The 26090-nt window shown below is 34.0% G+C and overlaps 2 protein-coding genes across 2 annotated transcripts in view; both read right to left on the bottom strand.

Moving 5' to 3' along the window:
• LOC137410522 (lanosterol synthase-like) overlaps nucleotides 1-26090 on the bottom strand; it is a 294280-nt gene that overhangs the window by 119518 nt on the left and 148672 nt on the right. The gene's annotated exons all lie outside the window — the stretch shown is intronic.
• LOC137386000 (small ribosomal subunit protein eS10-like) lies at nucleotides 22638-24052 on the bottom strand. The gene is made up of 5 exons (XM_068072643.1): nucleotides 24005-24052; nucleotides 23476-23620; nucleotides 23122-23296; nucleotides 22913-23031; nucleotides 22638-22742 (listed from the first exon to the last, which is right to left on the bottom strand). Exons 2-5 carry the CDS (start codon nucleotides 23614-23616, stop codon nucleotides 22683-22685), a joined length of 495 nt encoding a protein of 164 aa, XP_067928744.1. The 5' UTR covers nucleotides 23617-23620; nucleotides 24005-24052; the 3' UTR covers nucleotides 22638-22682.

The raw sequence follows: 26090 nt of genomic DNA, 5'->3' as shown, positions 1-26090 counted from the left end.
GACTAACATTAGCTTACTGTTCAGCATCAATAAACTAGATCATGAGAGAAGCCAGCTCACCAGGAATACAAATACTTTTTGATGGCATGATGCATTATAACATGGCATTTTGTCATCAATACAAATTGCTTAATAATTTGTATTCAAATTTATTGATACTCTTTTAGTTTTTAAAACTGTTAATATAACAAATCAGCTCAGAAAATATGAAAACTATGGTAACAGATATAAACAGAAACATCTGAGCAAGATTAGTTGGAAGTTGCCTTCCTATAGCATAGCAGATTTAGTGAAACTGACTATATTAATGTTATTAACAGGAGGGGTTGGGGTCAACCAACGAAGTTTCTGATTGCAGTAAATTGTAAAAATAATGACATAATGACGCTATGTATAGTAGATAACAAGGTAGGACGATTCTACTTACAGTCTCTAATAGTCACAACTTTTAACTCCGTAAAAGATTTTACCAACTACAGCTAGGCCAGAGGTCTGCTAGTTAGTGTGGCTTTGAGAGCACCTTGTAACCACAATCAATGGCAAAACTTTATCTTATAAGTAGTTTCCATCTATATATATAAGTCTCAATGTTTGTTAGTCGATAGTTTGAATATCTGTCCAGCTATAGCTATTAAAATCTTAGAATTAAAACCAATTAAAATCCATCATGCTAGATTTCAACTCACGATTATCGCAACTGCAGGTTTGCAATCCAAATGTCTAACCACTCGCCTACAAAGGCTGTTACGATTCAAAGCCCTTACTATATACTGTCTACACCCTTTTCTCGTTTTTATATTTGTACCAGTTTCGAGAGGAGCCAATATTGTCGTATTCAAAATTTTGAAGGATATCTTCTGCTGGAGCAGTAACTTTTTATACACACGCTTATATGCACAAACTGTTATTAATAATTCAACATATTCAGGATTTTTATTTTATTTTCTCAGTTTGTTTTGCCGTACTTTTCAGACTATTAGCTGCTACTTATTCTGATGTTTTGAGCCATGCGGCTTATATAAGGGTGCGGCTATTCTGCAGTTTTTCTTTCACTGCTAGGGCGCATTAACCAGAATCTCCGGTTAGTGCGCTTCTAGTGGTGAAAGAAAAAGCGAAACAATGTCTAACGGTACTATTCCGTATTAACCAGCAAAGTTGCTGCCGCGTTAAAAAGCACCGTCATGAGTTCTGCTGCCTATACAAAAGGTGCAGCCTATGTTTTATTTTATTATCGGATTTTTTGAAAATAAAGCAGATGCGACTTGTATAGGGGTGAAGTTAATAGTCCAAAAAGTACAAAAATTGTATCATTACCAAATCATCTTCTATTGTAATCGTAGCAAAACAGACTTAATTTAGCTATTACTTGCTCATTATTTCTCATTTACATTTAAACACATTTATAGTTGTTTTATTTTGTTTCTTAACTTATTTGACCGGCACAAAACATTTCCCTCATAATATGAAGTTACAATTATTTGACAAAGTTTGAAAACCTTTACAGTTGTTTTATTTTTTCTCTTAATTTATTTAACCGGCACCAACACTTTTTTTCATGATATGAAAATTGAAAGTTAGAGTGGTAACCGTTATATGTTGAATAACAATAAGTTTCCTGTGCAAAGACTTTTATTGCCCGGGCCACGCCAGGCATTCAACTAGTAAAGCTGTATAACAGTTTTATAGAGGTTACAATCAGCTCAACTTTATTCTAATTCAAATAAATTTAAAGCATATCCTTACTGTTATTATAAAATATACGGTCAGCAAGAAAGTAGTATGACATTTACTATTTTTGAAAGAAATTTTGAAACTTTTTCAGTTTATAATGTATTCAACTCAGTAAGCTTGACGTATAGTGTTGTATACTATAAAAGTATTGTGTGGATCCATCTGTGACCTCATGAAGTCTCTCCTAGTCATCTGTGACCTCATTCACTTCTATTCACAATGTCCAGTTGCATAGGAATTTTGGTTTCAATGAATCAAGCAATGGCCGATACCCGTTTGGTGCTATTCACAAGTTATATTGCTGACTAAATAGTATATAATAGAGATTTTTTGCAAATATTAATAACACAAAGCCATGATTAGCAGGTGAGAGCAATAAAACAACTTCGTAGATTTACATTGTGCATCCTTTCAAGTCTGATCCTTTATGGGACAATTTCCTTTTGGTGTTACCACGAGTACAAGTTCCAGAAATGTTACAATGTTACAACACAGAGCGTAAAATAAATCTGGTAATAGAGCCATGTCTGTTGACAAGGGCAGCGTTTCTATTATTAGACTTTAGTTCCACCCTTCGACTCATAAACTAATGAGAAATTGTGAAGAGGGCTCCGCTCTACCAACTTTACTTGTGAAATATTGCGACTCACTGTGGATTGTTCAATGAAGAGAATTAGTAAAATTTGAAATTTTAAAGATATCAGGTTTATTTAAGGATATCTTATTAACATTTAAGAATAATACGCGTATATGAAAAAAGAAATCATTGGTTTAACTGAAGATGATGTCTGATGCAAATGCCCAATATTCATTACCTTATTTCTGGTTAACCAATGAAAATCAGGCATTTCACAGAATATAAAATATTAAATCTATATTGATTCTTACCTACATTTATATTAATTATATTTTAATTTTTAACCACTTTAATTTTTAATAAAATTCTAATACTAAATGTATCCTAATCGCGTACTCATTTTCTGAAGAGGAAGTCATTCACTCCTTTTGTTTATGCCTAATGATGTTGATATTATTATCATCAACATTAATAGTATTAGTGCCATTATTATTCTTACTGTCATCATTCATGTTAACATTATTATTGGCATTACATTATTTTTTATAAAACATTTGCATTCAAGTGTAACTTTATTCCATTAGTATCACTCTGTTGTGTTAAAGATGTGATTGCATTAAAAAAGTCGATCAAATGAAGTTGAGACCAATAAAAGGCTAAAACATCAGCTACAATTTGATGTCATTTTTGTCTTTGTAGACTAACCCTGTCTAGAGATATAAGCGCTTGAATGAGATCATTTTTTGAAGCGTTCAGATTCGAGCGGGTGCTTTATTCATGACTTGTATAGTCATACATATGAAAAGAGTCCATGAGCGATAAATATAAGATCTCTTCTTTAGCCAATCATCAGTACGAAACGAGTTGTCTGGGATCACGAAGTAAAGGATTTTACTCAATTACTAGATTGCACATGAACATTGATATCTACTGAATTTATTGACATTGCTAATTTACTGAATTAGGCTACTGCATCGACACGTTTTATTGACGAACATCAGAATTGTAACAATGCTTTCAGTTCCTGCGAAGGTGACTCCGAGTTTTCTGAGCATCAGGTGGTTGAAGTTTGGGGCAGACAGCTTATGGCTAGAGCGGATAAGAGAGATAGGAGAATGGAAGTAAAGTTATCTTTAACTTTGAGTCTCATATATATATTACACTAAAGGTAATAATTTTAGTACTCATGAATACATTTACTAATTAGTAAAATTGTAACTTTTTGCTATCACGAATCATCGTTTCTTAAAGGTTGACTTGCAACAAAATTTACCAAACAACATCACAGTTATTTGGTATCAAAAGATTCACCATGTCTTACTCTATTGTGTTGTAGGTGCCAAACATGTGGAAATGTGATTACAAGTTCTTAAATGCTCAAAAACGAACAGTTGATCGCAGCCACTCGAGCCGTCGTAGTTTGGATTCTCTTTCGAAAACGGCTCAAATGGGACGTAGTTGTTACAAGATGGTTTCTGTTTACAAACCATGATATGTTTCCTTTGAGTTTGCTGCAATAGATTAATTTGTCCCATTATATGAGTTGAAACTATGTGAGTGGCCATGACTTGGATGAATGTTTTAATAAAAACTTTATGCTGAGATGAAAATGTTTTGGCTTGTAAAAACTATAATAAAATAATATTGTTTAAGATATTGCAAAACATGATTTGCAGAACATACTGAATACATCATAGCCCCATTGTCACCTGTGCTGAAATCTTATTTAGTAGATGGACTTATGAAGTGTAATCAGAGCTGTGTTGACAGGTACTTGTACATAGCTCGACTCAATTCCAACAGACCAAATATTGAGAGCTCAAAAGATTTTATGCTCGACTCTACTAAGTGAAATTAGGCGAGCCCCCAAACCGCCAAACAGGTGCAAGAATGGCTTTATAAACTCTTTGCCAGAATCGGTGGGTTAATTGATTTCAAGGAAATTGATGTTGTTTTGCGTTCACTATTTCGGTCAATTCATACAGCTAATATTATCGTTATACAGGTTCCGTATGAGTTATTCCCAACAAACAAGCATCTCTAAAATACTGAGCAGTGGATTGGTCGGCAAAAGTTATAAAAGGCATTTTGCGCTTACCTGGGTATTTGCTAGCGTCCAGTTTTCATATTCTTAGTTTTATGGCAGATAATAGGGGTGGACTAGCTAGGAGTGGATGTACATTATTTTTTGTCGCATTTGAGAAAACTGTCAGTGATGTACATACTTACAGGTATGCAAAGTTTGATCACTTGTGAGAGAGAAGGCAAATCCTATTTTAATGAGGTTACACGGTGTGTGTAAGGATTTTACATACAGTGATATTGATTCAGTTTTAAAACCATATTCAGTAATTTGTAGAAAAAAAATCAAAAGGTTTTAAAAAGATAGAATTGTGATCTTTGCTGCACACTTGCTACGTATTTCACTTGCCTTTTTTAACGACAATTCTGCAAAACTTTGGAACTTTTATTGATATTAATAGAAGTTTCAAGTTTTGATGACACCGATTTTATTTATTAATCATACTAACAATCCATATTAATAACTACTCATCATTAATTATCTAATAATAATAATGATAAAACAATAATACAACTTTGTCCATAAAAACTTTGTCAAGTTATATATTTATGCAATACAAATTAAGCTAAAAAGATTACAAATAATACTGTTACAGCCATGACTCCTCAATAGAGAATAACATTCATATAAACCGCTAATTAACACCGATGACAAACATGAGATGTAATATGTAATTGAGATACTGTAATATACATACCCAGATATTGACCTTTGAATGTATCCAAAACACTTGGACCTGATTAGCACCGGAGACATCTTAATAGTAAATCTATGAGCATCTACCTATTCCAGAGTGTTTCGATTGCTCTGTCTAGAACGACTAGTCACTAGCAGAAGTCAAAATTGAAGAAATACATGCATTATTAAGATTAAGCCTTCAGCTATCTTAGAACTAATGGATTTTCACGATAGAAATCTATAAAGCTTGGTAGTTATAATAATGGGAGAGATTAAAATGATGAGGTAGGGGGCAAGAGGTACCACCCCTAGAACAGTACATCATATTATAAATAGACCAAATTTAAACCAGATGTTACTTTTTATTATAATTCAATACTCTGATTATGATTTCTAATTTTTATTTTAAAAATCACGCAGGGTTATCAATATTTAAACCAGAAATCTGTATCAATAACCAAAGTGTTGTTTACTTGTTAGGGGCTAAAAGACAGCTCATCATCTACTAACATCTACCTTTAACCACATTTGCAAAAAAGCAAATACATGTACATGTATGTATGACTCAGAGCTGAAACATTCGTTAATGATAAAACAATTAATTAGGGAAGACAACTCCAAATTCACAAAACAATGTTTTGCACTCAGTTGTAGTCTACTTTCCACAGAATTTTGGGGTTTAAATCCAAAGAAATTGACACTAGAAATGCTTTGTCAGTATAGATATAGTGCGGGCTACATGAAATATGTTTATGGAAGATGAGGATTAACTCGACGGGACAACAAGATGTTTGAATTGGAGATGTGGGCGGCCTTATAAAAGTTGGCACTGGTCACTAATGCTGCGGTTAGTGGGGACACTAGAGAAGGTGGTGGAGTACCTACTAGTAATGAATCAACACCTAGTTCAATAGCCTTAAACAACTGCAGCCCTAGCTGCTGCTATCTGGTCAAAACAGTATCTACGCATTTTGTAACAATTCAAGGGCAATTTTAGGTCGTAGCATTAATATATTTAATAATAGGTTCAAGTCAAGAGTGGAATCAAGATTATGTTCAGAGTACTATCCCATGCTCCCTCACTTAGCGACTAGGTTCTGTTCATTCAATCAGGCTCCATTTGAATAACTAGGTTCTTCCAATAACCAGGTTTCTTTCTGGTGACAAGGATCTGTTTAAACAACCAGGTTTCTTCCTACCAAACAGGTTCTATTCCAATGACCAGATCAAATTTCAATGACCAGGCGCCATTCCAATGATAGGTTCCATTCCAACAACCAGGTCGCATGCTAACAACTAAGTTTTATTTCAGCAGCCAGCCCTAGATTTACGTTGAATAACCAGAATTAGATGTTGAAGAAATAAGCCAGCAAGCAAGATGATTCCTTATAAAAACTACGGTACAGTATTTCATGGCAATGGTATTGTACATGTACATGGAATAATGCTTTTATATCCACCAGTGTTCAGTATTCTTTTATTGTCAACTTTATACAAAACTTTTAATAAATAAGTAACATATTTATTTAAGTGTATTTTTCATACTGTATAGTATTATAGCAAATTATGTATACTAACTTCTCGCCAATACTTGAGACAATTACTTGATAACTACTTTGATCTGCATAATCAATGTATTCATTAAAAACAGAGAAATGCAAAATAATACAAAATAAATAAACCAAAAAAATTACAAAAGAAAAATTTCAAGTGACCTAGCAGTGTCATGCACAGCTGCCAGCAGGTAGAGTATTGTATAGAATTCTATACAGCACCCTACCTGCTGACATGAGACCGAGGCTAAGACACAATGACTACATTTTGCATATTACTGGTGCATCATGGGTTATATTGTACGTCCCAACTGGGGTTAAAAATGTCAAGTATTAATTGAGGCAAGGCAGTGTATTATATAATAATAATGAAAAAATCAGTCTAAAATACTTTACAGCAAAACAGCCAAAAAAAACATTGAGCAGCAAATTTTAAACTATAAATTATTTGTAATATAGCTTGTATGACAGCGTTTATGAACGTAGCTTTAGCTATGCGACATCAGCTAAGCATCTTGAAGCATGTATATAGTACTTCATCTAGGAAAAGCTAATGATAATAGCCAGTGATAAACTAACAGGAGTTCTTGGGAAGGTGTGCAAAGAAAGTTGGTGCTTGTGGTCTCAGACTAGACAGTGTGATAAATAAGGCTTATTCATTTCTCAACCGTAAATTAAACTATCTTATATTATATTACTTTTTTGCTACAGAGACTGTGCATCCTAAATATTTCTTATACATAATTCTAGCAGACTTTAGATGAACACATTTAATCACCTGTAAAGTATCCTACAAGGCCATTATGTTTTTATCACTTGTATGCTTGTTATTCCTAGAGAGGGCAGCATGAACAGAAGGGTTTGCATTCAAAGTTGAGGGGGCATTTATTGTATTCAGACAGTTGTGTTGCCGTTATATTTAAAAGACATGAGTACAAACATTTGGCAAAATAGATCCGGATGAAGTGGAATCCTTACATATCAAAGACCGGTGTGCCATTTGCCAGTGGAAAAGTTATATTCTTTGTTTCCTTCTGAACTCTGAAGTGCCTATTCGTTCATTTTTTTCGAATTCCTTTCGAGACATTCTCATCAATCTGAATCAACTTAAATTTCTATCATTCTCTAACTCACTATTACTCTGAAATATCATCATAATCCTCGCATTAACTCCTGTGTCTATGTCTTGTGTTTATGTGTTCCTGTGGATGAATAGGCACTTCAGAAGGAAAATAAAGAATATAAATTTTTTGCTGGCAAATCGCAAAGGGCAAATGGTGCATCGGTCTTCGATACTTACATGAGCATATCAATATGACGAGGTCATTGCTGACAAAAACCATCCTGTCTGATATTTATTCAGTTTGCAGATAACCCTTGTGAGCAAAATGCTGAACTTTGGTAGTTGATTGTTATAATGTTGGCAAAGTTATAGAAGTTTTGGGCATTTCCATGTCTAGCAACACCTCCAGGTGCATTTGAATTACTGAATAAGAAACCGATAAGTAGGGCATAATGCCAATACGAAAAGTATTTATAGAACTAAGGCACACAAGTTTGGTTAAACCGTGGGTCAATATGTAGGCCAGTTATCAGCTAGGTCTCGCTGATTTCAGCTAATTATAACCTATAGGAACCATTGTAACCTACATATTTTAACTCAAAATGACCTGAAAAACAATAAATCTGGTCTCTATAATCTTTCAGCTGCACCAAATCAAGAGCTGGAAATAACTTCCGAGGCGTCGATGAAAAAAATCTTTGGCAAGCAAGCAAAGCTTGAGAAATGGCCTGAGGACAAGCGACCGGCATTGAAGAATTAAGAGAGAGCTTGATCCGGCCAATATGCATGGATACAACCGAGTTAGGGCTGCCACCTTGTCAGCATATGATACGTCTCCCTTATCTAGGTGAGCGAGTTAAACGCGTGTTTGTCGATAACACAGCTCATGTTAAAGGTTGACTAGCAACAAAATTCTCATTACAGTTATTTGGTATCAAAAGATTCACCATGTCTTACTCTATTGTGTTGTGAGTGCCAAATATGTGGAAATGTGATTACAAGCTCTTAAAAGCTCAAAAACGAAAAGCCGCCGTAGATTGGAATCTCTTTATTTCTCTGACGTAGTCATGATAGTTTGGTTATTGTCTTGTCACATGATGTTCTCACGTGAATTGAAAGGCCAATAAAAAGCTCAATATAAGCTTATCGTAGCACTAGTTTATGACAAACACTTCGGGTTTTACCGAAAACCCCGTATCAAATATAGATGCTCGCTACTTTACAGTTTTGTTTCGGCTTGAACTAATTGTCAAGTCGTAATCTGATCATGTGACCCAATACTTCGCAAATAATTTTTGCAGCACTTTTCGATTATCATAGGTGACCAACAGGCTTGTCATGTTTATCAGACAATGATGTGTACTCCTTTGAGCTAAGGTTAAAAAGTTTAGCAAATTTTTACAGTAAGTTATAAGATATCACTGCTAAAAGTGACAGCATTACAATGACGATAAAATAGACACATAAGAACAATAGCCATGGTTTTATTGAATGCTTGAAGTATATTTGTGAAAATATTTCGACGAATAAGGTTGTATGAAAGTGTAAACAGAAGCCATCCTGTAACAACTACGTCACATTTGAGCCGTTTTGGAAAGAGAATCCAAACTACGGCGGTCTCGTGTGGCTGCGATTAACTGTTAATTTTGAGCTTTTAAGAGCTTGTAATCACATTCCCACATATTTTGCACCTACAACACGACAGAGTAAGACATGGTGAATCTTTTGTTATCAAATAACTGCAATGTGAATTTTGTTGCAAGTCAACCTTTAAGCTCACATTTTGAGTGATTGGATCATAGACCTATTAGCTATACTATATAGTTAATAGGTCTATGGACAGGACAGGGCAGCTTAAAAATGGGTCATCGAGAGTTTGTTTGTAGCAATTGGTTGATGCGAAAGTAAGACAGTTAACTATATGTTGAACTAGATACAGGAAAGTAAGACAGTTAACTATATGTTGAACTAGATACAGGAAAGTAAGACAGTTAACTATATGTTGAACTAGATACAGGAAAGTAAGACAGTTAACTATATGTTGAACTAGATACAGGAAAGTAAGACAGTTAACTACATGTTGAACTAGATACAGGAAAGTAAGACAGTTAACTATATGTTGAACTAGATACAGGAAAGTAAGACTGTTAACTATATGTTGAACTAGATACAGGAAAGTAAGACAGTTAACTACATGTTGAACTAGATACAGGAAAGTAAGACAGTTAACTATATGTTGAACTAGATACAGGAAAGTAAGACAGTTAACTATATGTTGAACTAGATACAGGAAAGTAAGACAGTTAACTATATGTTGAACTAGATACAGGAAAGTAAGACAGTTAACTATATGTTGAACTAGATACAGGAAAGTAAGACAGTTAACTATATGTTGAACTAGATACAGGAAAGTAAGACAGTTAACTATATGTTGAACTAGATACAGGAAAGTAAGACAGTTAACTATATGTTGAACTAGATACAGGAAAGTAAAACAGTTAACTATATGTTGAACTAGATACAGGAAAGTAAGACAGTTAACTATATGTTGAACTAGATAAAGGAAAGTAAGACAGTTAACTATATGTTGAACTAGATACAGGAAAGTAAGACAGTTAACTATATGTTGAACTAGATACAGGAAAGTAAGACAGTTAACTATATGTTGAACTAGATACAGGAAAGTAAGACAGTTAACTATATGTTGAACTAGATACAGGAAAGTAAGACAGTTAACTACATGTTGAACTAGATACAGGAAAGTAAGACAGTTAACTATATGTTGAACTAGGTACAGGAAAGTAAGACAGTTAACTATATGTTGAACTAGATACAGGAAAGTAAGACAGTTAACTATATGTTGAACTAGATACAGGAAAGTAAGACAGTTAACTATATGTTGAACTAGATACAGGAAAGTAAGACAGTTAACTATATGTTGAACTAGATACAGGAAAGTAAGACAGTTAACTACATGTTGAACTAGATACAGGAAAGTAAGACAGTTAACTATATGTTGAACTAGATACAGGAAAGTAAGACAGTTAACTATATGTTGAACTAGATACAGGAAAGTAAGACAGTTAACTATATGTTGAACTAGATACAGGAAAGTAAGACAGTTAACTATATGTTGAACTAGATAAAGGAAAGTAAGACAGTTAACTACATGTTGAACTAGATACAGGAAAGTAAGACAGTTAACTACATGTTGAACTAGATACAGGAAAGTAAGACAGTTAACTATATGTTGAACTAGATACAAGAAAGTAAGACAGTTAACTATATGTTGAACTAGATACAGGAAAGTAAGACAGTTAACTACATGTTGAACTAGATACAGGAAAGTAAGACAGTTAACTACATGTTGAACTAGATACAGGAAAGTAAGACAGTTAACTATATGTTGAACTAGATACAGGAAAGTAAGACAGTTAACTACATGTTGAACTAGATACAGGAAAGTAAGACAGTTAACTACATGTTGAACTAGATACAGGAAAGTAAGACAGTTAACTATATGTTGAACTAGATACAGGAAAGTAAGACAGTTAACTATATGTTGAACTAGATACAGGAAAGTAAGACAGTTAACTACATGTTGAACTAGATACAGGAAAGTAAGACAGTTAACTATATGTTGAACTAGATACAGGAAAGTAAGACAGTTAACTACATGTTGAACTAGATACAGAAAAGTAAGACAGTTAACTATATGTTGAACTAGATACAGGAAAGTAAGACAGTTAACTACATGTTGAACTAGATACAGGAAAGTAAGACAGTTAACTATATGTTGAACTAGATACAGGAAAGTAAGACAGTTAACTATATGTTGAACTAGATACAGGAAAGTTAGACAGTTAACTATATGTTGAACTAGATACAGGAAAGTAAGACAGTTAACTATATGTTGAACTAGATACAGGAAAGTAAGACAGTTAACTATATGTTGAACTAGATACAGGAAAGTAAGACAGTTAACTATATGTTGAACTAGATACAGGAAAGTAAGACAGTTAACTATATGTTGAACTAGATACAGGAAAGTTAGACAGTTAACTATATGTTGAACTAAATACCGGAAAGGTAAACTAAGTTTTGAGCTGATCTAAATTTTTGTTTATTTGTAACAAAGCTTCGAAAAAATGTAACATACATCTCAAAATTAGTAGCATGCTGAACATAAGCTTAACAAATTAATATTTACTGAGCAATTTTTAAAAATAAAGTTTTTACTGACGGCAAAAACACACTTTACAACTGGTATTTTACAGACAGCATATAAGGTCAGCATCTCTATCACAGTTTGTCAAAACAGCATAGCACAGTAACTTTATGCTGTTTTACAATACACAGCTCAAACTAAACAATAGATATTTCGATTAACTCTTTTACTCTAGCATTAAGATGTAGTCATGACAATAGAAAATAGATCTATTGACTATAGACTATACTACTAGTTGATCTATGACTATACTACTACTTGAACTATGATTATACTACTACTAGTTGAACTATGATTATTCTACTACTAGTTGAACTATGATTATTCTACTACTAGTTGAACTATGACTATACTACTACTAGTTGAACTATGACTATACTACTAGTTGATCTATGACTATACTACAACTAGTTGAACTATGACTATACTACTACTACTTGAAATATGACTATACTACTATTAGTTGAACTATGACTATACTACTACTAGTTGAACTATAACTATACTACTACTAGTTGAACTATGACTATACTACTACTAGTTGAACTATGATTATTCTGCTACTAGTTGAACTATGATTATTCTAATACTAGTTGAACTATGATTATTCTACTACTAGTTGAACTATGATTATTCTGCTACTAGTTGAACTATGATTATTCTACTACTAGTTGAACTATGACTATACTACTACTAGTTGAAATATGACTATACTACTACTAGTTGAACTATGACTATACTACTACTAGTTGAACTATAACTATACTACTACTAGTTGAACTATGACTATACTACTACTAGTTGAACTATGATTATTCTGCTACTAGTTGAACTATGATTATTCTACTACTAGTTGAACTATGATTATTCTACTACTAGTTGAACTATGATTATTCTACTACTAGTTGAACTATGATTATTCTACTACTAGTTGAACTATGATTATTCTACTACTAGTTGAACTATGACTATACTACTACTAGTTGAAATATGACTATACTACTACTAGTTGAACTATGACTATACTACTAGTTGATCTATGACTATACTACAACTAGTTGAACTATGACTATACTACTACTACTTGAAATATGACTATACTACTACTAGTTGAACTATGACTATACTACTACTAGTTGAACTATGATTATTCTGCTACTAGTTGAACTATGATTATTCTACTACTAGTTGAACTACGATTATTCTGCTACTAGTTGAACTATGATTATTCTGCTACTAGTTGAACTATGATTATTCTACTACTAGTTGAACTATGATTATTCTACTACTAGTTGAACTATGATTATTCTACTACTAGTTGAACTATGATTATTCTACTACTAGTTGAACTATGATTATTCTACTACTAGTTGAACTATGATTATTCTACTACTAGTTGAACTATGACTATACTACTACTAGTTGAAATATGACTATACTACTACTAGTTGAACTATGACTATACTACTAGTTGATCTATGACTATACTACAACTAGTTGAACTATGACTATACTACTACTACTTGAAATATGACTATACTACTACTAGTTGAACTATGACTATACTACTACTAGTTGAACTATGATTATTCTGCTACTAGTTGAACTATGATTATTCTACTACTAGTTGAACTACGATTATTCTGCTACTAGTTGAACTATGATTATTCTGCTACTAGTTGAACTATGATTATTCTACTACTAGTTGAACTATGATTATTCTACTACTAGTTGAACTATGATTATTCTACTACTAGTTGAACTATGACTATACTACTACTAGTTGAAATATTATTATACTACTACTAGTTGAACTATGACTATACTACTAGTTGATCTATGACTATACTACAACTAGTTGAACTATGACTATACTACTACTACTTGAAATATGACTATACTACTACTAGTTGAACTATGACTATACTACTACTAGTTGAACTATAACTATACTACTACTAGTTGAACTATGACTATACTACTACTAGTTGAACTATGACTATACTACTACTAGTTGAACTATGACTATACTACTACTAATTGAACTATGGCCATACTACTACAGTGTTAGTTAAACCATGGCTACTATTGGTCACACCAACACTCTTTAAATAAAATTTATAAATCTTTAAACTTAGTCAGACAACGCTGTTGCATCCCATATGAGTACTCTATTAGCCATAATCCATTGTCATAAGTATTTTAAACATATTCAAATGCTACTCCACAAAAATAACAACAAGTCTGTCATCAAACCAAACAAACTTTTTCAACAAACTTCATGCTTTATAAATTGTACACTTTTTATGTTGCTGACTCAGAACTATATGCACTGTATTAGTTTATTATTTTACAAAATCACTAAGGTTACCAAATTACTCATTGCTGATTTTAAGTTTCAATTGTACTGACAAGAAAATAACTTCAGTATTTTTAACAATTTTTCTTAGCCTAAATAATCACATTTCCGCAGGTAAATCTTTTGTACTAGTCATTTCTATGGTTGCTCTTATAGACTATTTTTGTTAATAATAGTTCTGAGCATTCGGTTTAAAATTTTTTGTATTCGCTGAATTGAAGAGATCAACATATCAGTGAGATTTTTAGGCTTCCTAGGCTTTAGCTCCATAAACCAAAGTAAAAATTGGTTAGGCAGATTTATTCATATTTTTCATACGCTTTTTTGACTCATCTCTGTGTATTATTTTCTTTTAAATTTATTAAAAACCATGCTATCTAAAGGCAGCATTAGTATTTATTGAACTGTAAACAAAGCGCATTTTTTTAGAATAAATAATTGGGACAGCAACTGAGAAAAGAAAGGAGCCACACTGTCCTGTGTAGCGAGGAGTAGACAAATTCATCAACAAGTTACGTTATCCAAAATGTATTTTAGCCAAATATTTTATTCCTTCAGGAGATGTTTGACAAACTGAACTCGGCCAGTCATAAAAGAACTTTTGATGGTAAAGTGTTACGGCTGTCAGCCACCGCTGACTATTCAGAAATCTACTATAATGTCTTTGTCTACCTTTATCCAAAGCATATAATTCCTGTGCGATTGAGGAAGAGCTCTGAATAATTTTTAACTTGATCTAGATTTACATTAATGATTTTAATATTTTATGTTCAGCTTGAATTTCCTGTGCCTTTGGCCTTGTATTGTTTGGTCAAAGCCTTAGGTACTTAAAAATGGCAGGGAAAGTTTGGTTGGCTTCAAGGTTTATCCCAAGTACGAGAGAAGACAAACCTTCACTGTGTAATTCAACGCAAATACATTGGTGTCTTATAATTATTGAAGGGCATTTACCTTGGCACTGGCCTTTCTGCGATTGCTGCTTTTGTGGACTAAACTTTGACGCTGATCAATGATCAGGATACAACTTAATTTACTGTAAACATGCATTTTTTGTCTGAAAAAAGACTCACCGAATTTAAAAATTTGTTCTTTTTCTGCCGCACATCATTTGTTGCAAGACTTAGTACTGTATTATTATATTGCAAGCATTTTTTGTTGATCAGATTATTAAATATTGCCTATTCTAGTCACCCTCTCCATGAGAATTTGAAAAAAAACATACTGTTGCAGCTCATGTATTATTTTAACTTCATATGAGTTGTTTTTTGCATCCAAAGGTAACGTGGGTTTGAAATTAGTGAACAAATATACTAGAATGTCGCCATCAATTTAGACTCAGCACCAGCCATTGTCAACAAACGGACTATTTAAAAAACCCAACAACTGACTGTTTCCATGATTATGACTAGATAGAATGCTGTCACTAAAGCAGTCATTCCTTCACTGCAATTTTCATTGGCATAAAATTTTCTAAATTAAATGCTTTTCAGTGAACTTTACTTTTGGAAAAATTTACTGTAAAATATTTTACAGTTTAGGCCTACATTTTGTAATAAAAACATTGTGAGTGATGAATTTTGCCTAATTTCAATAAAATCAAAAAGTTTGTTTTTTAACATCTTTTGTGCACCTGGTTCACTTTTACTGTGCTAAACAGACTGCAAAACACTTAAAAGAGGTAAAAAGTGTTATTTGTTACTTAAATAGAATTCAGATGAATTAGCTTTTTGCAAGTTGGTACTCGCGCCTTTGGGAACATGAAGATCAAGCACAAACATGAAGTACAATCTCAAATTAGTAAGCAGAACTATTAGCCAGTAACAGATGTTGCAACATACATGTACATTGTAGTTAGCAACATATTCTCAAGCCTTTGTATGTGTAATGCAAAGGCTTGAGAATGTAATGGGTCTATACAACTCATCTATATTAATGAACCCTTCTGTTGTGGTGTCTGTCTGTTAGTCCGCACAAACACTATTCGTATCCATATTTAATGGCCAACTTTATCTAAACCTCGTAAGGCATATCCTTCGTGCCTTCCATCGAGTCGCTAAAAATATGTGGTTTTATATTCTCTGTCGGGTTCCTGAGAACCTATTAAACACCGACCTGCTGTCTATCTAATTGACAATGAAAGAAATCCAGGCATCACCGGGCTTACAGCTCGCAGATAATAAAATAAGTGGTTATTTGAGATTTTAGAATTTGTACATGTACATGTAGATACATCTATTACTGTAAAATAGTCTTGTTATTGTAGTAGATTGCATCATAAATGTGAGTCATACTTGCTTCCTGTGTCATGTATTTATAGTAGATTGCATCATACATGTGAGTCATACTTGCTTCCTGTGCCATGTATTTATAGTAGACTAGATGAATACCCGACGTTGCTCTGGAAAAATTTGCAAGTTTTTTTATTTTGAGGCAATAAATAATATTTAATAGATCAATTAAACAAAAATTACAGAATATGGTAGTATTTTGTAGTTGAAATTTTATTAGAACAATGTCTGCCAAAAATGGTTGAATGAAAAATTAATATTATTAATAAAGATTGGAAACTAACTAAGTAACAATAACAGTGATAGGAAAATGAACAATGTTTAAATTTCAAACGCGATACTCAAATTATGTTTAAAAAAATGCAAGTTGAAATAATAACGATAATGAAACAAACTTTTAAAACTTATATTATAAACTTTAAAAGTTATAAAAAGTTTATAAATGTAGTAAAAGAATGTAATTCTATACATCTATATATATATATATTTCTCAAAGTATGTAAATGTATGTCAATATAAGAGAGTGAGGAATAACTGATACTTTTAATCTTACATGATAAATCTTACAGTAAATCTTACAGATAATCTAACAGATAATCTTACAAATTGTAAAATGTGAAATTAATTACGAATTACTAATATGTTAGGTTTAGAAGGAATAATGTGTAAGCTAATACACAAAGTGAAAACTGTTAGGAACTTTTGTGAAAGACGTGTGTTACTAATAATAACTAGTAATTAGTATACTATATCGATATTAAAATAAATGTTAATTAAAAAATTTGGAAAATATTCATGCGAAAAAATGAACTTAAACAGAACTGATTGAGAAAGTTATTTTAATTCAAAGAAATAACGTAATAACATAAAAGACTTGAATAAATAAAAGAAAATATTTAGTTCGTATTTAATGATTGTGGAACGCAAGGTATCAAATAATAATCAAAGAAACATAGTGTAGCTGAGAAAAAGTAATCAGAGCTGCTGGAATAAATTAGTGGAGAACTAAATGTAGATGAGAAATAAATAGCAAGTACGTCAATTACGAAATGGATATACGATGCACCGTATATCTTTTGATAACGTATATAATCAGTACACAAATCGCCAAATTTTAAATTTGAGAAAATTATTGTTGATATTGTGAGGCGAAACACATTGGCCTTAACGAAACAAGACGAAGAAGCACAGCATTGCATATACTAAGGTCCCAAAGTTGCCGGCGGCATCGCAATAGTTTAGCGCTGTTCAAATTTCGCAAACAGCCGCAGGCAAAGCCTTCCCGAAATGCACTGTACGGGTGAAGGTCACCATTATAAGAACGGCATGGCTAGCGAACATTTTATTTGATTACGCAATTATGTTTACGATATTATTACAATGTGGCTTTTATGTGAACATTAAACTGCGCCGAGCACCGCAAGTGTTTTGCTGCACGATATTACCGCCGGTGCTTTGCGACGTATATGGGAACCAGGCTATACACATATGCAGTCATACACGCCAATCATGTTGGGGAAATCTGCAATGCGTTTGACAGCCAGTCTACAATGCATCAGTCTCGAACCACTCAAATCGGAGTTGTCCTATTTTTGTACAGAGAACTGATAATGAGATTGACATTGCTAGGCAAACTGAAGTTCTTCAAACTGGCAGTATTGAAAATTTTTGCATGTTTTAAGAAACTCTACACAATATTTTGCTATCATCAGCATTTACTGAATGGAGACTCCTACATGCTTAAAACACTAATCAGGGCTCACCAGTTCTTCATCTATAGCCTGTGTTTTGACATGATATATACAAACAGTGCAACAGTAATATGGTTGTGTTGATAAAATTTACTATCAGTAAAATTTACATGTATAACACCACAGACAGTATGATGTCAAGGCAGATGCCGCATTAGCACCTTACAATAAAAAACAACGCCAAAATGATAGCTTTTCATGAGATACAATAAGGAAAATGAATACATGAAAATATATGCATGTATATACTGAAAAATAAGTTAGAAAATGCTGCATGTGGATAATATGTATAGGTATAATAGAACATGAAAGACATAGCATGACATAACAATAACATAACGTTAATTCAATGCAAGCATGACATAAAAATATCACAATGCTAATTCAACGCAACAATCGTGGATAGACAACATTGTTTGTTTTTCGGTTGGGCGTATGAACAAACAGTTTTTGGCTTGTGCCTACTCCGGAGCGGGCAACGTACAGCTGGCTGAACAGCTGCTGTAGTTAGTGCATCTTGCTGTTGTTGCCGTTGCATCTGCTCTGGAAATTCAGCTCGCCGAGCAGCTGTTGTAGCTAGAGCATCATGTTCTTGTCGCCGCTGCATCTGCACGTCTGGCCGCTGTAGCGGCTGCTCTGAGCCGTTTGAGTCGCTGCTGGGTCGACTCAGCGGTCTCTGCACTACTAGCAGCTGCAGCATCTATTCTGGTCTGCTCTCGATGACTACGCTTGTTCAGCGGTTTCTGCTTTTTTAACAGCTGCAATTCTGTTTCGGTGTAAGTGTAGCTGTGTTTGCTCTACAGTTTCTGCTCGTCTAGCTGCTGCTCTGCGAATTCGGTCTCTTTCTCTACAAGAATCAATCTGTTCTTACGTTTTGGCAGTCACACACACAAACACACACACACGCACGCACGCTTGCTCGCACTCACGCACGCACGCACGCTCGCACACACACAACGATTGCCGTTTATATAGTAGATTACAAGCTTGCTCAGGGCATCTGCTCTTAGAAATTTCAAAGAGCCTGGCGCTTTGTGCTAAACTTGAATTTCGATTCCAAGCGTAACAGCCTGTTGTTTTTCTAAAAAGGAAGCAAAGGGCAGATCATTGGGTACAAAATACATGAATCGTATCCAAAAGAAAACTGTATCGTGTCGGAGAACGCTTTTAGGCTAGCAATGTGAGCTAAGGGTTGACCTGGTTAACATGCTGCTATATTCAACTTTACACGACCTTTTGACCTTACATTCAACCTCAGCGCCTAAAAACTGACCGGCTTCAAATTGTTACATTTATGAACCGGAAAGGTGGAAATGCTGTAACTAAAAATGGAGGTACTGGTATCCTGGAAGTGCTTATAAAACATGCTACAACTCCTAAGGTCAGCAGCATTCGAACTCTGAAAGCTAACAATGTGATTGAAATGTATAAGGATCCAAATAGACAAAGTAACTGAGATGTTATCGTAAACTAGAGATCAAGCTTAACATACCTACATGTTAGCCTTAGTTCTGTCACCATATAACTACTTTGGCTATTGGGGAGGATGTCGACCAACCTCCAGATCGGCCCAATTGGCCAGCTACAGCATCTTTCATCTGACAAGAAGACAACTTGTCCTCGGCGGGCTGAGAGGGAGATTGCCCGAACCTACCCAGCCAAAAAGAGGAAGGGCTGACCCAGCCGAGAGAACGACCAGCCTGATCGAGAGCACGATTGACACTATGAGAACTGGCTGGCCTCTAGAAAAAGCGGGGCTCTACCCTATATAGTTAGATTGTTAGAACTATCTGGCACCAGCCCAGCAGCGCAAGAGAAGCCTCACAGAGAACAGTTGATTGTATTAAGCACCCATTGACTGTAATATGTATTTATTCAAATATAAATATATTGTAAATATATTATTCTATACAAAATAAAGTGGCTTGTTCTAAATAGAACTATTTGAAACTTAAACTAAATTGAAACTATTTTAGGTTATGCACAGCTCTAGTATGACTGCCTACCTAAGTATTAAATGCTAATGGTTGACTCATCGAACTTACACAGAGTGGCATGTAGGACAATCCCTAGCCATGATGTCATTAAAACCTTTTTAAATTTGTATGATATATTTTGCTAGTGTCATTTAAGAGTACACAGGCTGTAAAACAGGTTGTACTACATACGTAATTCTCTAGAAATGATGTACCACATTAGTATGTTCAATAAACCCAAACATTGGAAACAAGGTACTACAACTCCAAACAGCTAGCTGCTTCTGTAAATACAGATGGCTACTTGTATACTAGGCTAATTTTTAGATGGTCATTCACTCATTGTATATTGAGTTCATGTAACCATATCTAAAATCTATCTTCTGTGGTACCTTCTATAAATTTCCACCCGCTAAAAAAACTAATGACGAAATTGAAAGACAACAAAAAGAAAATTGTAAATTGCCGTTTTTCTACTAATAAAAATTAATATATTCAAATACAAAATTTTTAGCCAAAGCAACATCAAAAACTAAAATTATGCACATATTCCAACAAAACTCTGATGCAATCGGTCAGCACAACCCAGAAAGCATGACCTTTATAAGGTCAGACAAAAAAGGCCTACCTTAAACCAGTTTGCTTTATTAAGGTTTAGATATGGAGTGTGAGGGTGCAGAACTAATGATATGTCAAATTGGCTATAACCGTAACAAAATATAAAACAATAAATACTTGAATGTATGAATTCGTACCACAATAGCAACTACCGTATTTTTATTGGATTTATTTATTTGGATAAATCATCTTACTACCCAATCTAGCAGCTGAGGACTGCTGGAGAGACAGGTACACCATAACTTGATACTAGTGATGATATTAAGTGGCAATACATAAGGAACTTCGGTGCTGCCATCTTTTGCTGAACACTGGTTTAGTCAAGTCACAGCAGTATGTCAAGCACATATATTCAAATTTGCGTACATAAAGAACACAAATTATGCTAAAAGGGCATGCTCAGTATGTTCTTCAGGGAGATCTGGCTACCACTGAACTGCAGTTAGCTTATAACTCTTAGCTAAAGCGTATTACCGTTGTGTCATGCGCTGTCATCTACGCCATCAACACTGCAATGTATAAGGTTATGGTGTAAAAGGTTCAGAAAGCTTCAAACATCAATTATAACAGATTAATAGACAAGAGCCACAACGATACATTTCTGGTAATAGACAAGAGCAACTTTGATAGATTCACACACCGATGTTGTGGTATGCAATGAGCTGATTTATACACCCCGGTTATAGTGATAGAGAGCCGCATTGCAAGAACTTGTGAACCACTGGTGAAATTGGAGCAGAAAACATTCAAAAATTGATCCGTTTTGGACTTTAGTGGCTTCATTGGACGATAGAGCTTAACCCAGTAAAACACTGAATCAAGAGTAAATGTACAGGAGTATACAGTATTCCTGTACTTTTCAAATGTGTAAATGCATGAACAAGAGTATGTGATCTCGATAACTTCTTATCACCATACTGAGTATATTTTAGTGACATCTGCACTGTGGCCTACCAGTACATAAAATGTACAATCCTCATGTTTTACATTTAATATTAGTAGACAACCCTTGAGCGATATCCTCTTAGAATACTACATAACATTCATAGCACAAAATAGTATATTTCCTCATCATGTATACAATGTTTGTGCTCATATTTATTATTAGCTCACAAAAATGATCATTTAAGCAAACGAATACATCAACAGTTGCGAGTTCCTAACTAGCTTCTATTAGCTGCTTTGTTGTAGGCGATAGTGTGGAAGCTCATAGTGATGCAGCTGATAACATGCATTTTGTTTTAACTCATATTTCATGAAATTTAGACTGTCAACACTAACAGTATTCTCATTGTTTAACTGAAATGTTCAACCTTTCAAGGAATTTGCCAGCCTTTGCACAACCTTTCATTCAACAGATATAAATATCAGACATTTTCAAGTCATTACCTATAGTACTTGATATATATATATATATATATATATTTGTCCATTAAAACTATGGAAATGTTACAAGCCTTTGTAAACACTTCCAACTGGACAACTTCAATTATTTTAAAAAACTAGTTGATAATACTACTAACGGTGACGAAGAAAAAATTCATTTGACAACCATCAGCACCCCATAAGTCATGCCATTAATGTGGTATTTGTGATAACTGGCAAGAATGACAGCTATAATGCTTTGAATAGCAGCTAAAATATATATTTTCTTTGTTTATAACATTAATAAGGATATGTTGGTTTCATGATTTCCTAAAACTGGTTTATGTATGAAAAAGGAAAATGAAGGTTGAGGTATAATTCTATATTTTAGTGATGTTGATATACAGAGAAATTACTCTTCAGAACCAGGTGGTTTACTCCCGCGTCCAAATCCACCACCGAATCCTCCTCTCTGCAACCACAAACAACAGATGAGCATCAACAGTTCAAAATGCTAAGTATGCTTCATTATGTAAGCATACTTCAGAAAGACTAATCACAAGCTTCATTATACATCAGTGATTTCTAGTCTCATCACAAGAGCAGTTTATGAACGCATGAAATAATACAAGTAGCACTTACAAACTGAATGTCGCCAGCAGTAGTGGCACCAGCACCGGAGTCAGCTTTTTTATCAGAACCAGGAGGTCCTCGGCGGTAATCCCTTCTATCTGAGCCATCCATGGGTCGTGACTGTGTTTCTGTGACATTTGTAAAGAATGTGTACACACTGGGTAATGCAAAGAGGTTCGCACCAACTATAGTAACAAATGTTAAGCAAAAACATTTACCTCGTCCTCGTGGTCTAGCAGTATCTGCCCTCTGCTGACGTTTCAGTGTTGATGGTACAATCTCAGCTGGAAGATGGAGGAACTCTCTAAGATATTCAATGCCATCATTGGTGAGATACCAATAATAGTGTCTCCAAGCAAACTGTTCCTTGACATATCCTCTAGACTTTAATGACTACAACAACAAAAGCATGAAGTTTTTCATACTGAAAGTTAGAACAAACATAAAGATAAAGAGAATGAATGTGCTCAGAAAGACTAATCAAACCTTCATAGTAATACATAGGATACAACATGTCATCACTAAACATTCATTTACGAAGAGGTCATAAAAACAACTCAACTATTTCTTACCATCATTGCTTTTACGACATGCAGATTTGGTACTTCAATATCTGGATGCTTATCCATGGAAAGTTTCTTTTCAGCCACTAGTACTCCATCTTTGAATAGCGCTTCATATATTGCAACTCGGTTCTTCTTGGGCATCAACATCTTGCTATAAGAAACGCATATTAAAGTTTCAACAAACGTGCTCATTAATCGTAAATGCAACGGTTTATTACCCAATTCGTAAGATTTGTTTTCTAATAGCTGCTGAAATGAAGCATAATTTCTACAACAATAAAATAATTTCTAAAATTCGCTATTTTACTTTTAATCTACTCTTCTCAAGTTTTCGAGACCAAACATAACATACATGAATTAAGTCTCGCGATCGGTGGGCATGCTACATTGATTGAGAATTGACTGAAATACTAGTTTCAAGGTAGCGGAAGCAAACCAAAGTATCCAAAATGACAAACCAGCAACCTTTCACGACAGCCACAACCTGTCTTGAAAAGGAATAATGAATAATATAAATTTTCAATGAAATCCCCACCTGCTTAAAAATTATGGCAGCGACGGAAAGGCCAGCGAATCATGGGTATGTTCGTATAAAATACTTACCTAATTATTTTTCACGGTAACTGCCAACGATAGTTTTGTTTATAAGTAAAATTTACTTTTATATATTAAAATTTTTTTTTACTTACTGAAATCAATTTTTAGTTTTTAGGAGTGATTAATCAAATAATTATTGCTTGGTCACGGTAAAAATAAAAGCGAGTCATGCTTTCAAGAGACCAGTGTGAACATTAACCGTATCGTCGTTTTTTGAGTGTAGCTTTTATAGAGTCTGGTTCAGCGTACTCTAACCTAGATTGGTGTAGTAAATACGGGTGTTACTAGTTTATATTTGTGTTGCAGGTATTACCTAGGCAACAAAAAAAAGTCTGCCCTCTTTGCACGAACGAAACCTCAAATAATATTGTTCCATTATGAGAAGCTAATCTTGACAATGTTTTCCCAAAAATAACCCTTTCATGTGCTCAATACAAAGTCTTTTTTACAGGGATTAAGTAAGCAGTGTGCTATTGCAAAATAGTATGAAAAGAATGCTGTTTCAGCGTTCGCTGTTTCATTTTAAATGTTGAGTAAACATAGGTAATCATAGAGGCTTATTTTTAGCACAAGACAGTTGTTGTAATACATATAAAATATCTCTAGTGTGGTGATACATATGGTATGTAGTGATGGGCTACACAGCTAAAAAAAAGTTCCTATTGGCTATGTCTCAGGCTTTGGGCTATTTGCAAAATTTCAGTGAGGTTGGTTTAGAGAAAGCAAGCATATGTGAAAGCATCTTGTAGTTTTTTGTTTAGGAAATGTTTTTCTAAAAAAAGATAACGAAGTTGCTAGCATCATCTGTCATGAAGAAGTGATTGAAGAGGATGTTACCAAAAACCCGCTCAACATTCTGCAAAGATTTTATTTGACAAATTACATGTCTTGCTTACACAGTTGTGATGCATTAAAACTGCAGTGCGACTTCGCAGTGCAGTAGGTTGTAGTTTTGCAGTGCATTACAGCTTTCTAATATGCAGTAGACATTTGCTGCTACTGCCAAGTACCCACTGCGAGCTATTGCGTATTTACTTCTATGACGGTTTACCTAAAACCCAGCAATTCATGCAAATTGTGAATGTGCTCTTGAAACTGCATTTGAACTGCAACTGCGCATGTATGAAGTTGATACTGTTGATCAGCTGGCACTGCTGGTTTTCCAAACATCTGTACTGCATTTTACAGAATTGCCAAATGCTATGTTCAGCAAGCTTTTGAACTTGGGCTCCCATATCATTTTAGAATAACGTGTCAGGTATTATCACAATTACGATTAATGAAATTGGGTCTCTGTATTGCATTTACATTAGCATTATGTATTAAAACCATAATAGGTTTTTATTTCAACCGTATACAACATGCTAACTGTGATCAATTTGTTTGCTCACTCATACTCAAGTTTGAGCAGCATCCACATCAACATTCACATCTTGCAATTGTATTGCGGTTGCAACCTAGTAAATTGATACCAGTTCTGTAATGAGTTTTAACGAAAATGTACTCTACATATATTTACAGTGTAATGAAAAGGCCCTACTCTGTCTTGCATTGTGAAATGCACACTATCCACACACCCACTGCTTCCAAAATCGCAAACTGTGCAGTAGGCAATACCCCCACTGCCCAAATACTGCTTACTAGGCATTAGACAATAGTTGTATTGTATGTATAACACATACAGAGCAGTAGTAAATGTATGTACAGTGCACCTTCAGACTACGGTTTTGATCTGTTCCAAAGTTGGCATCAAATGATGAAAAAAGTGCTGTACATACTAAAAATTAGTAACAAAATAGTATGTTAACCTTAGTAACTATAGTTACCTACAATAACTTTATTCTATTTAGCGATTATGATCTGCAATAAATGAAACATTATAATGTACTATGTGCAGTCATACTGTAGGGAGTTCTTGTCTTCAAAAAAGACGTAAACTTGTATAAAACGTAAACTTTGAATTCACCTTTAATAAGTTTAGCTTACTAAACACACACTTAAAGCTAAGTTTTAGTATGCATTTT

The sequence above is a fragment of the Watersipora subatra genome, chromosome 1, assembly GCF_963576615.1.
Source record: "Watersipora subatra chromosome 1, tzWatSuba1.1, whole genome shotgun sequence".
In the NCBI taxonomy this organism is placed as follows: Eukaryota; Metazoa; Bryozoa; class Gymnolaemata; order Cheilostomatida; family Watersiporidae; genus Watersipora; species Watersipora subatra.
Note: the sequence above shows the minus strand (reverse complement) of the source record. Positions and strands in the feature narration are given on the sequence as shown.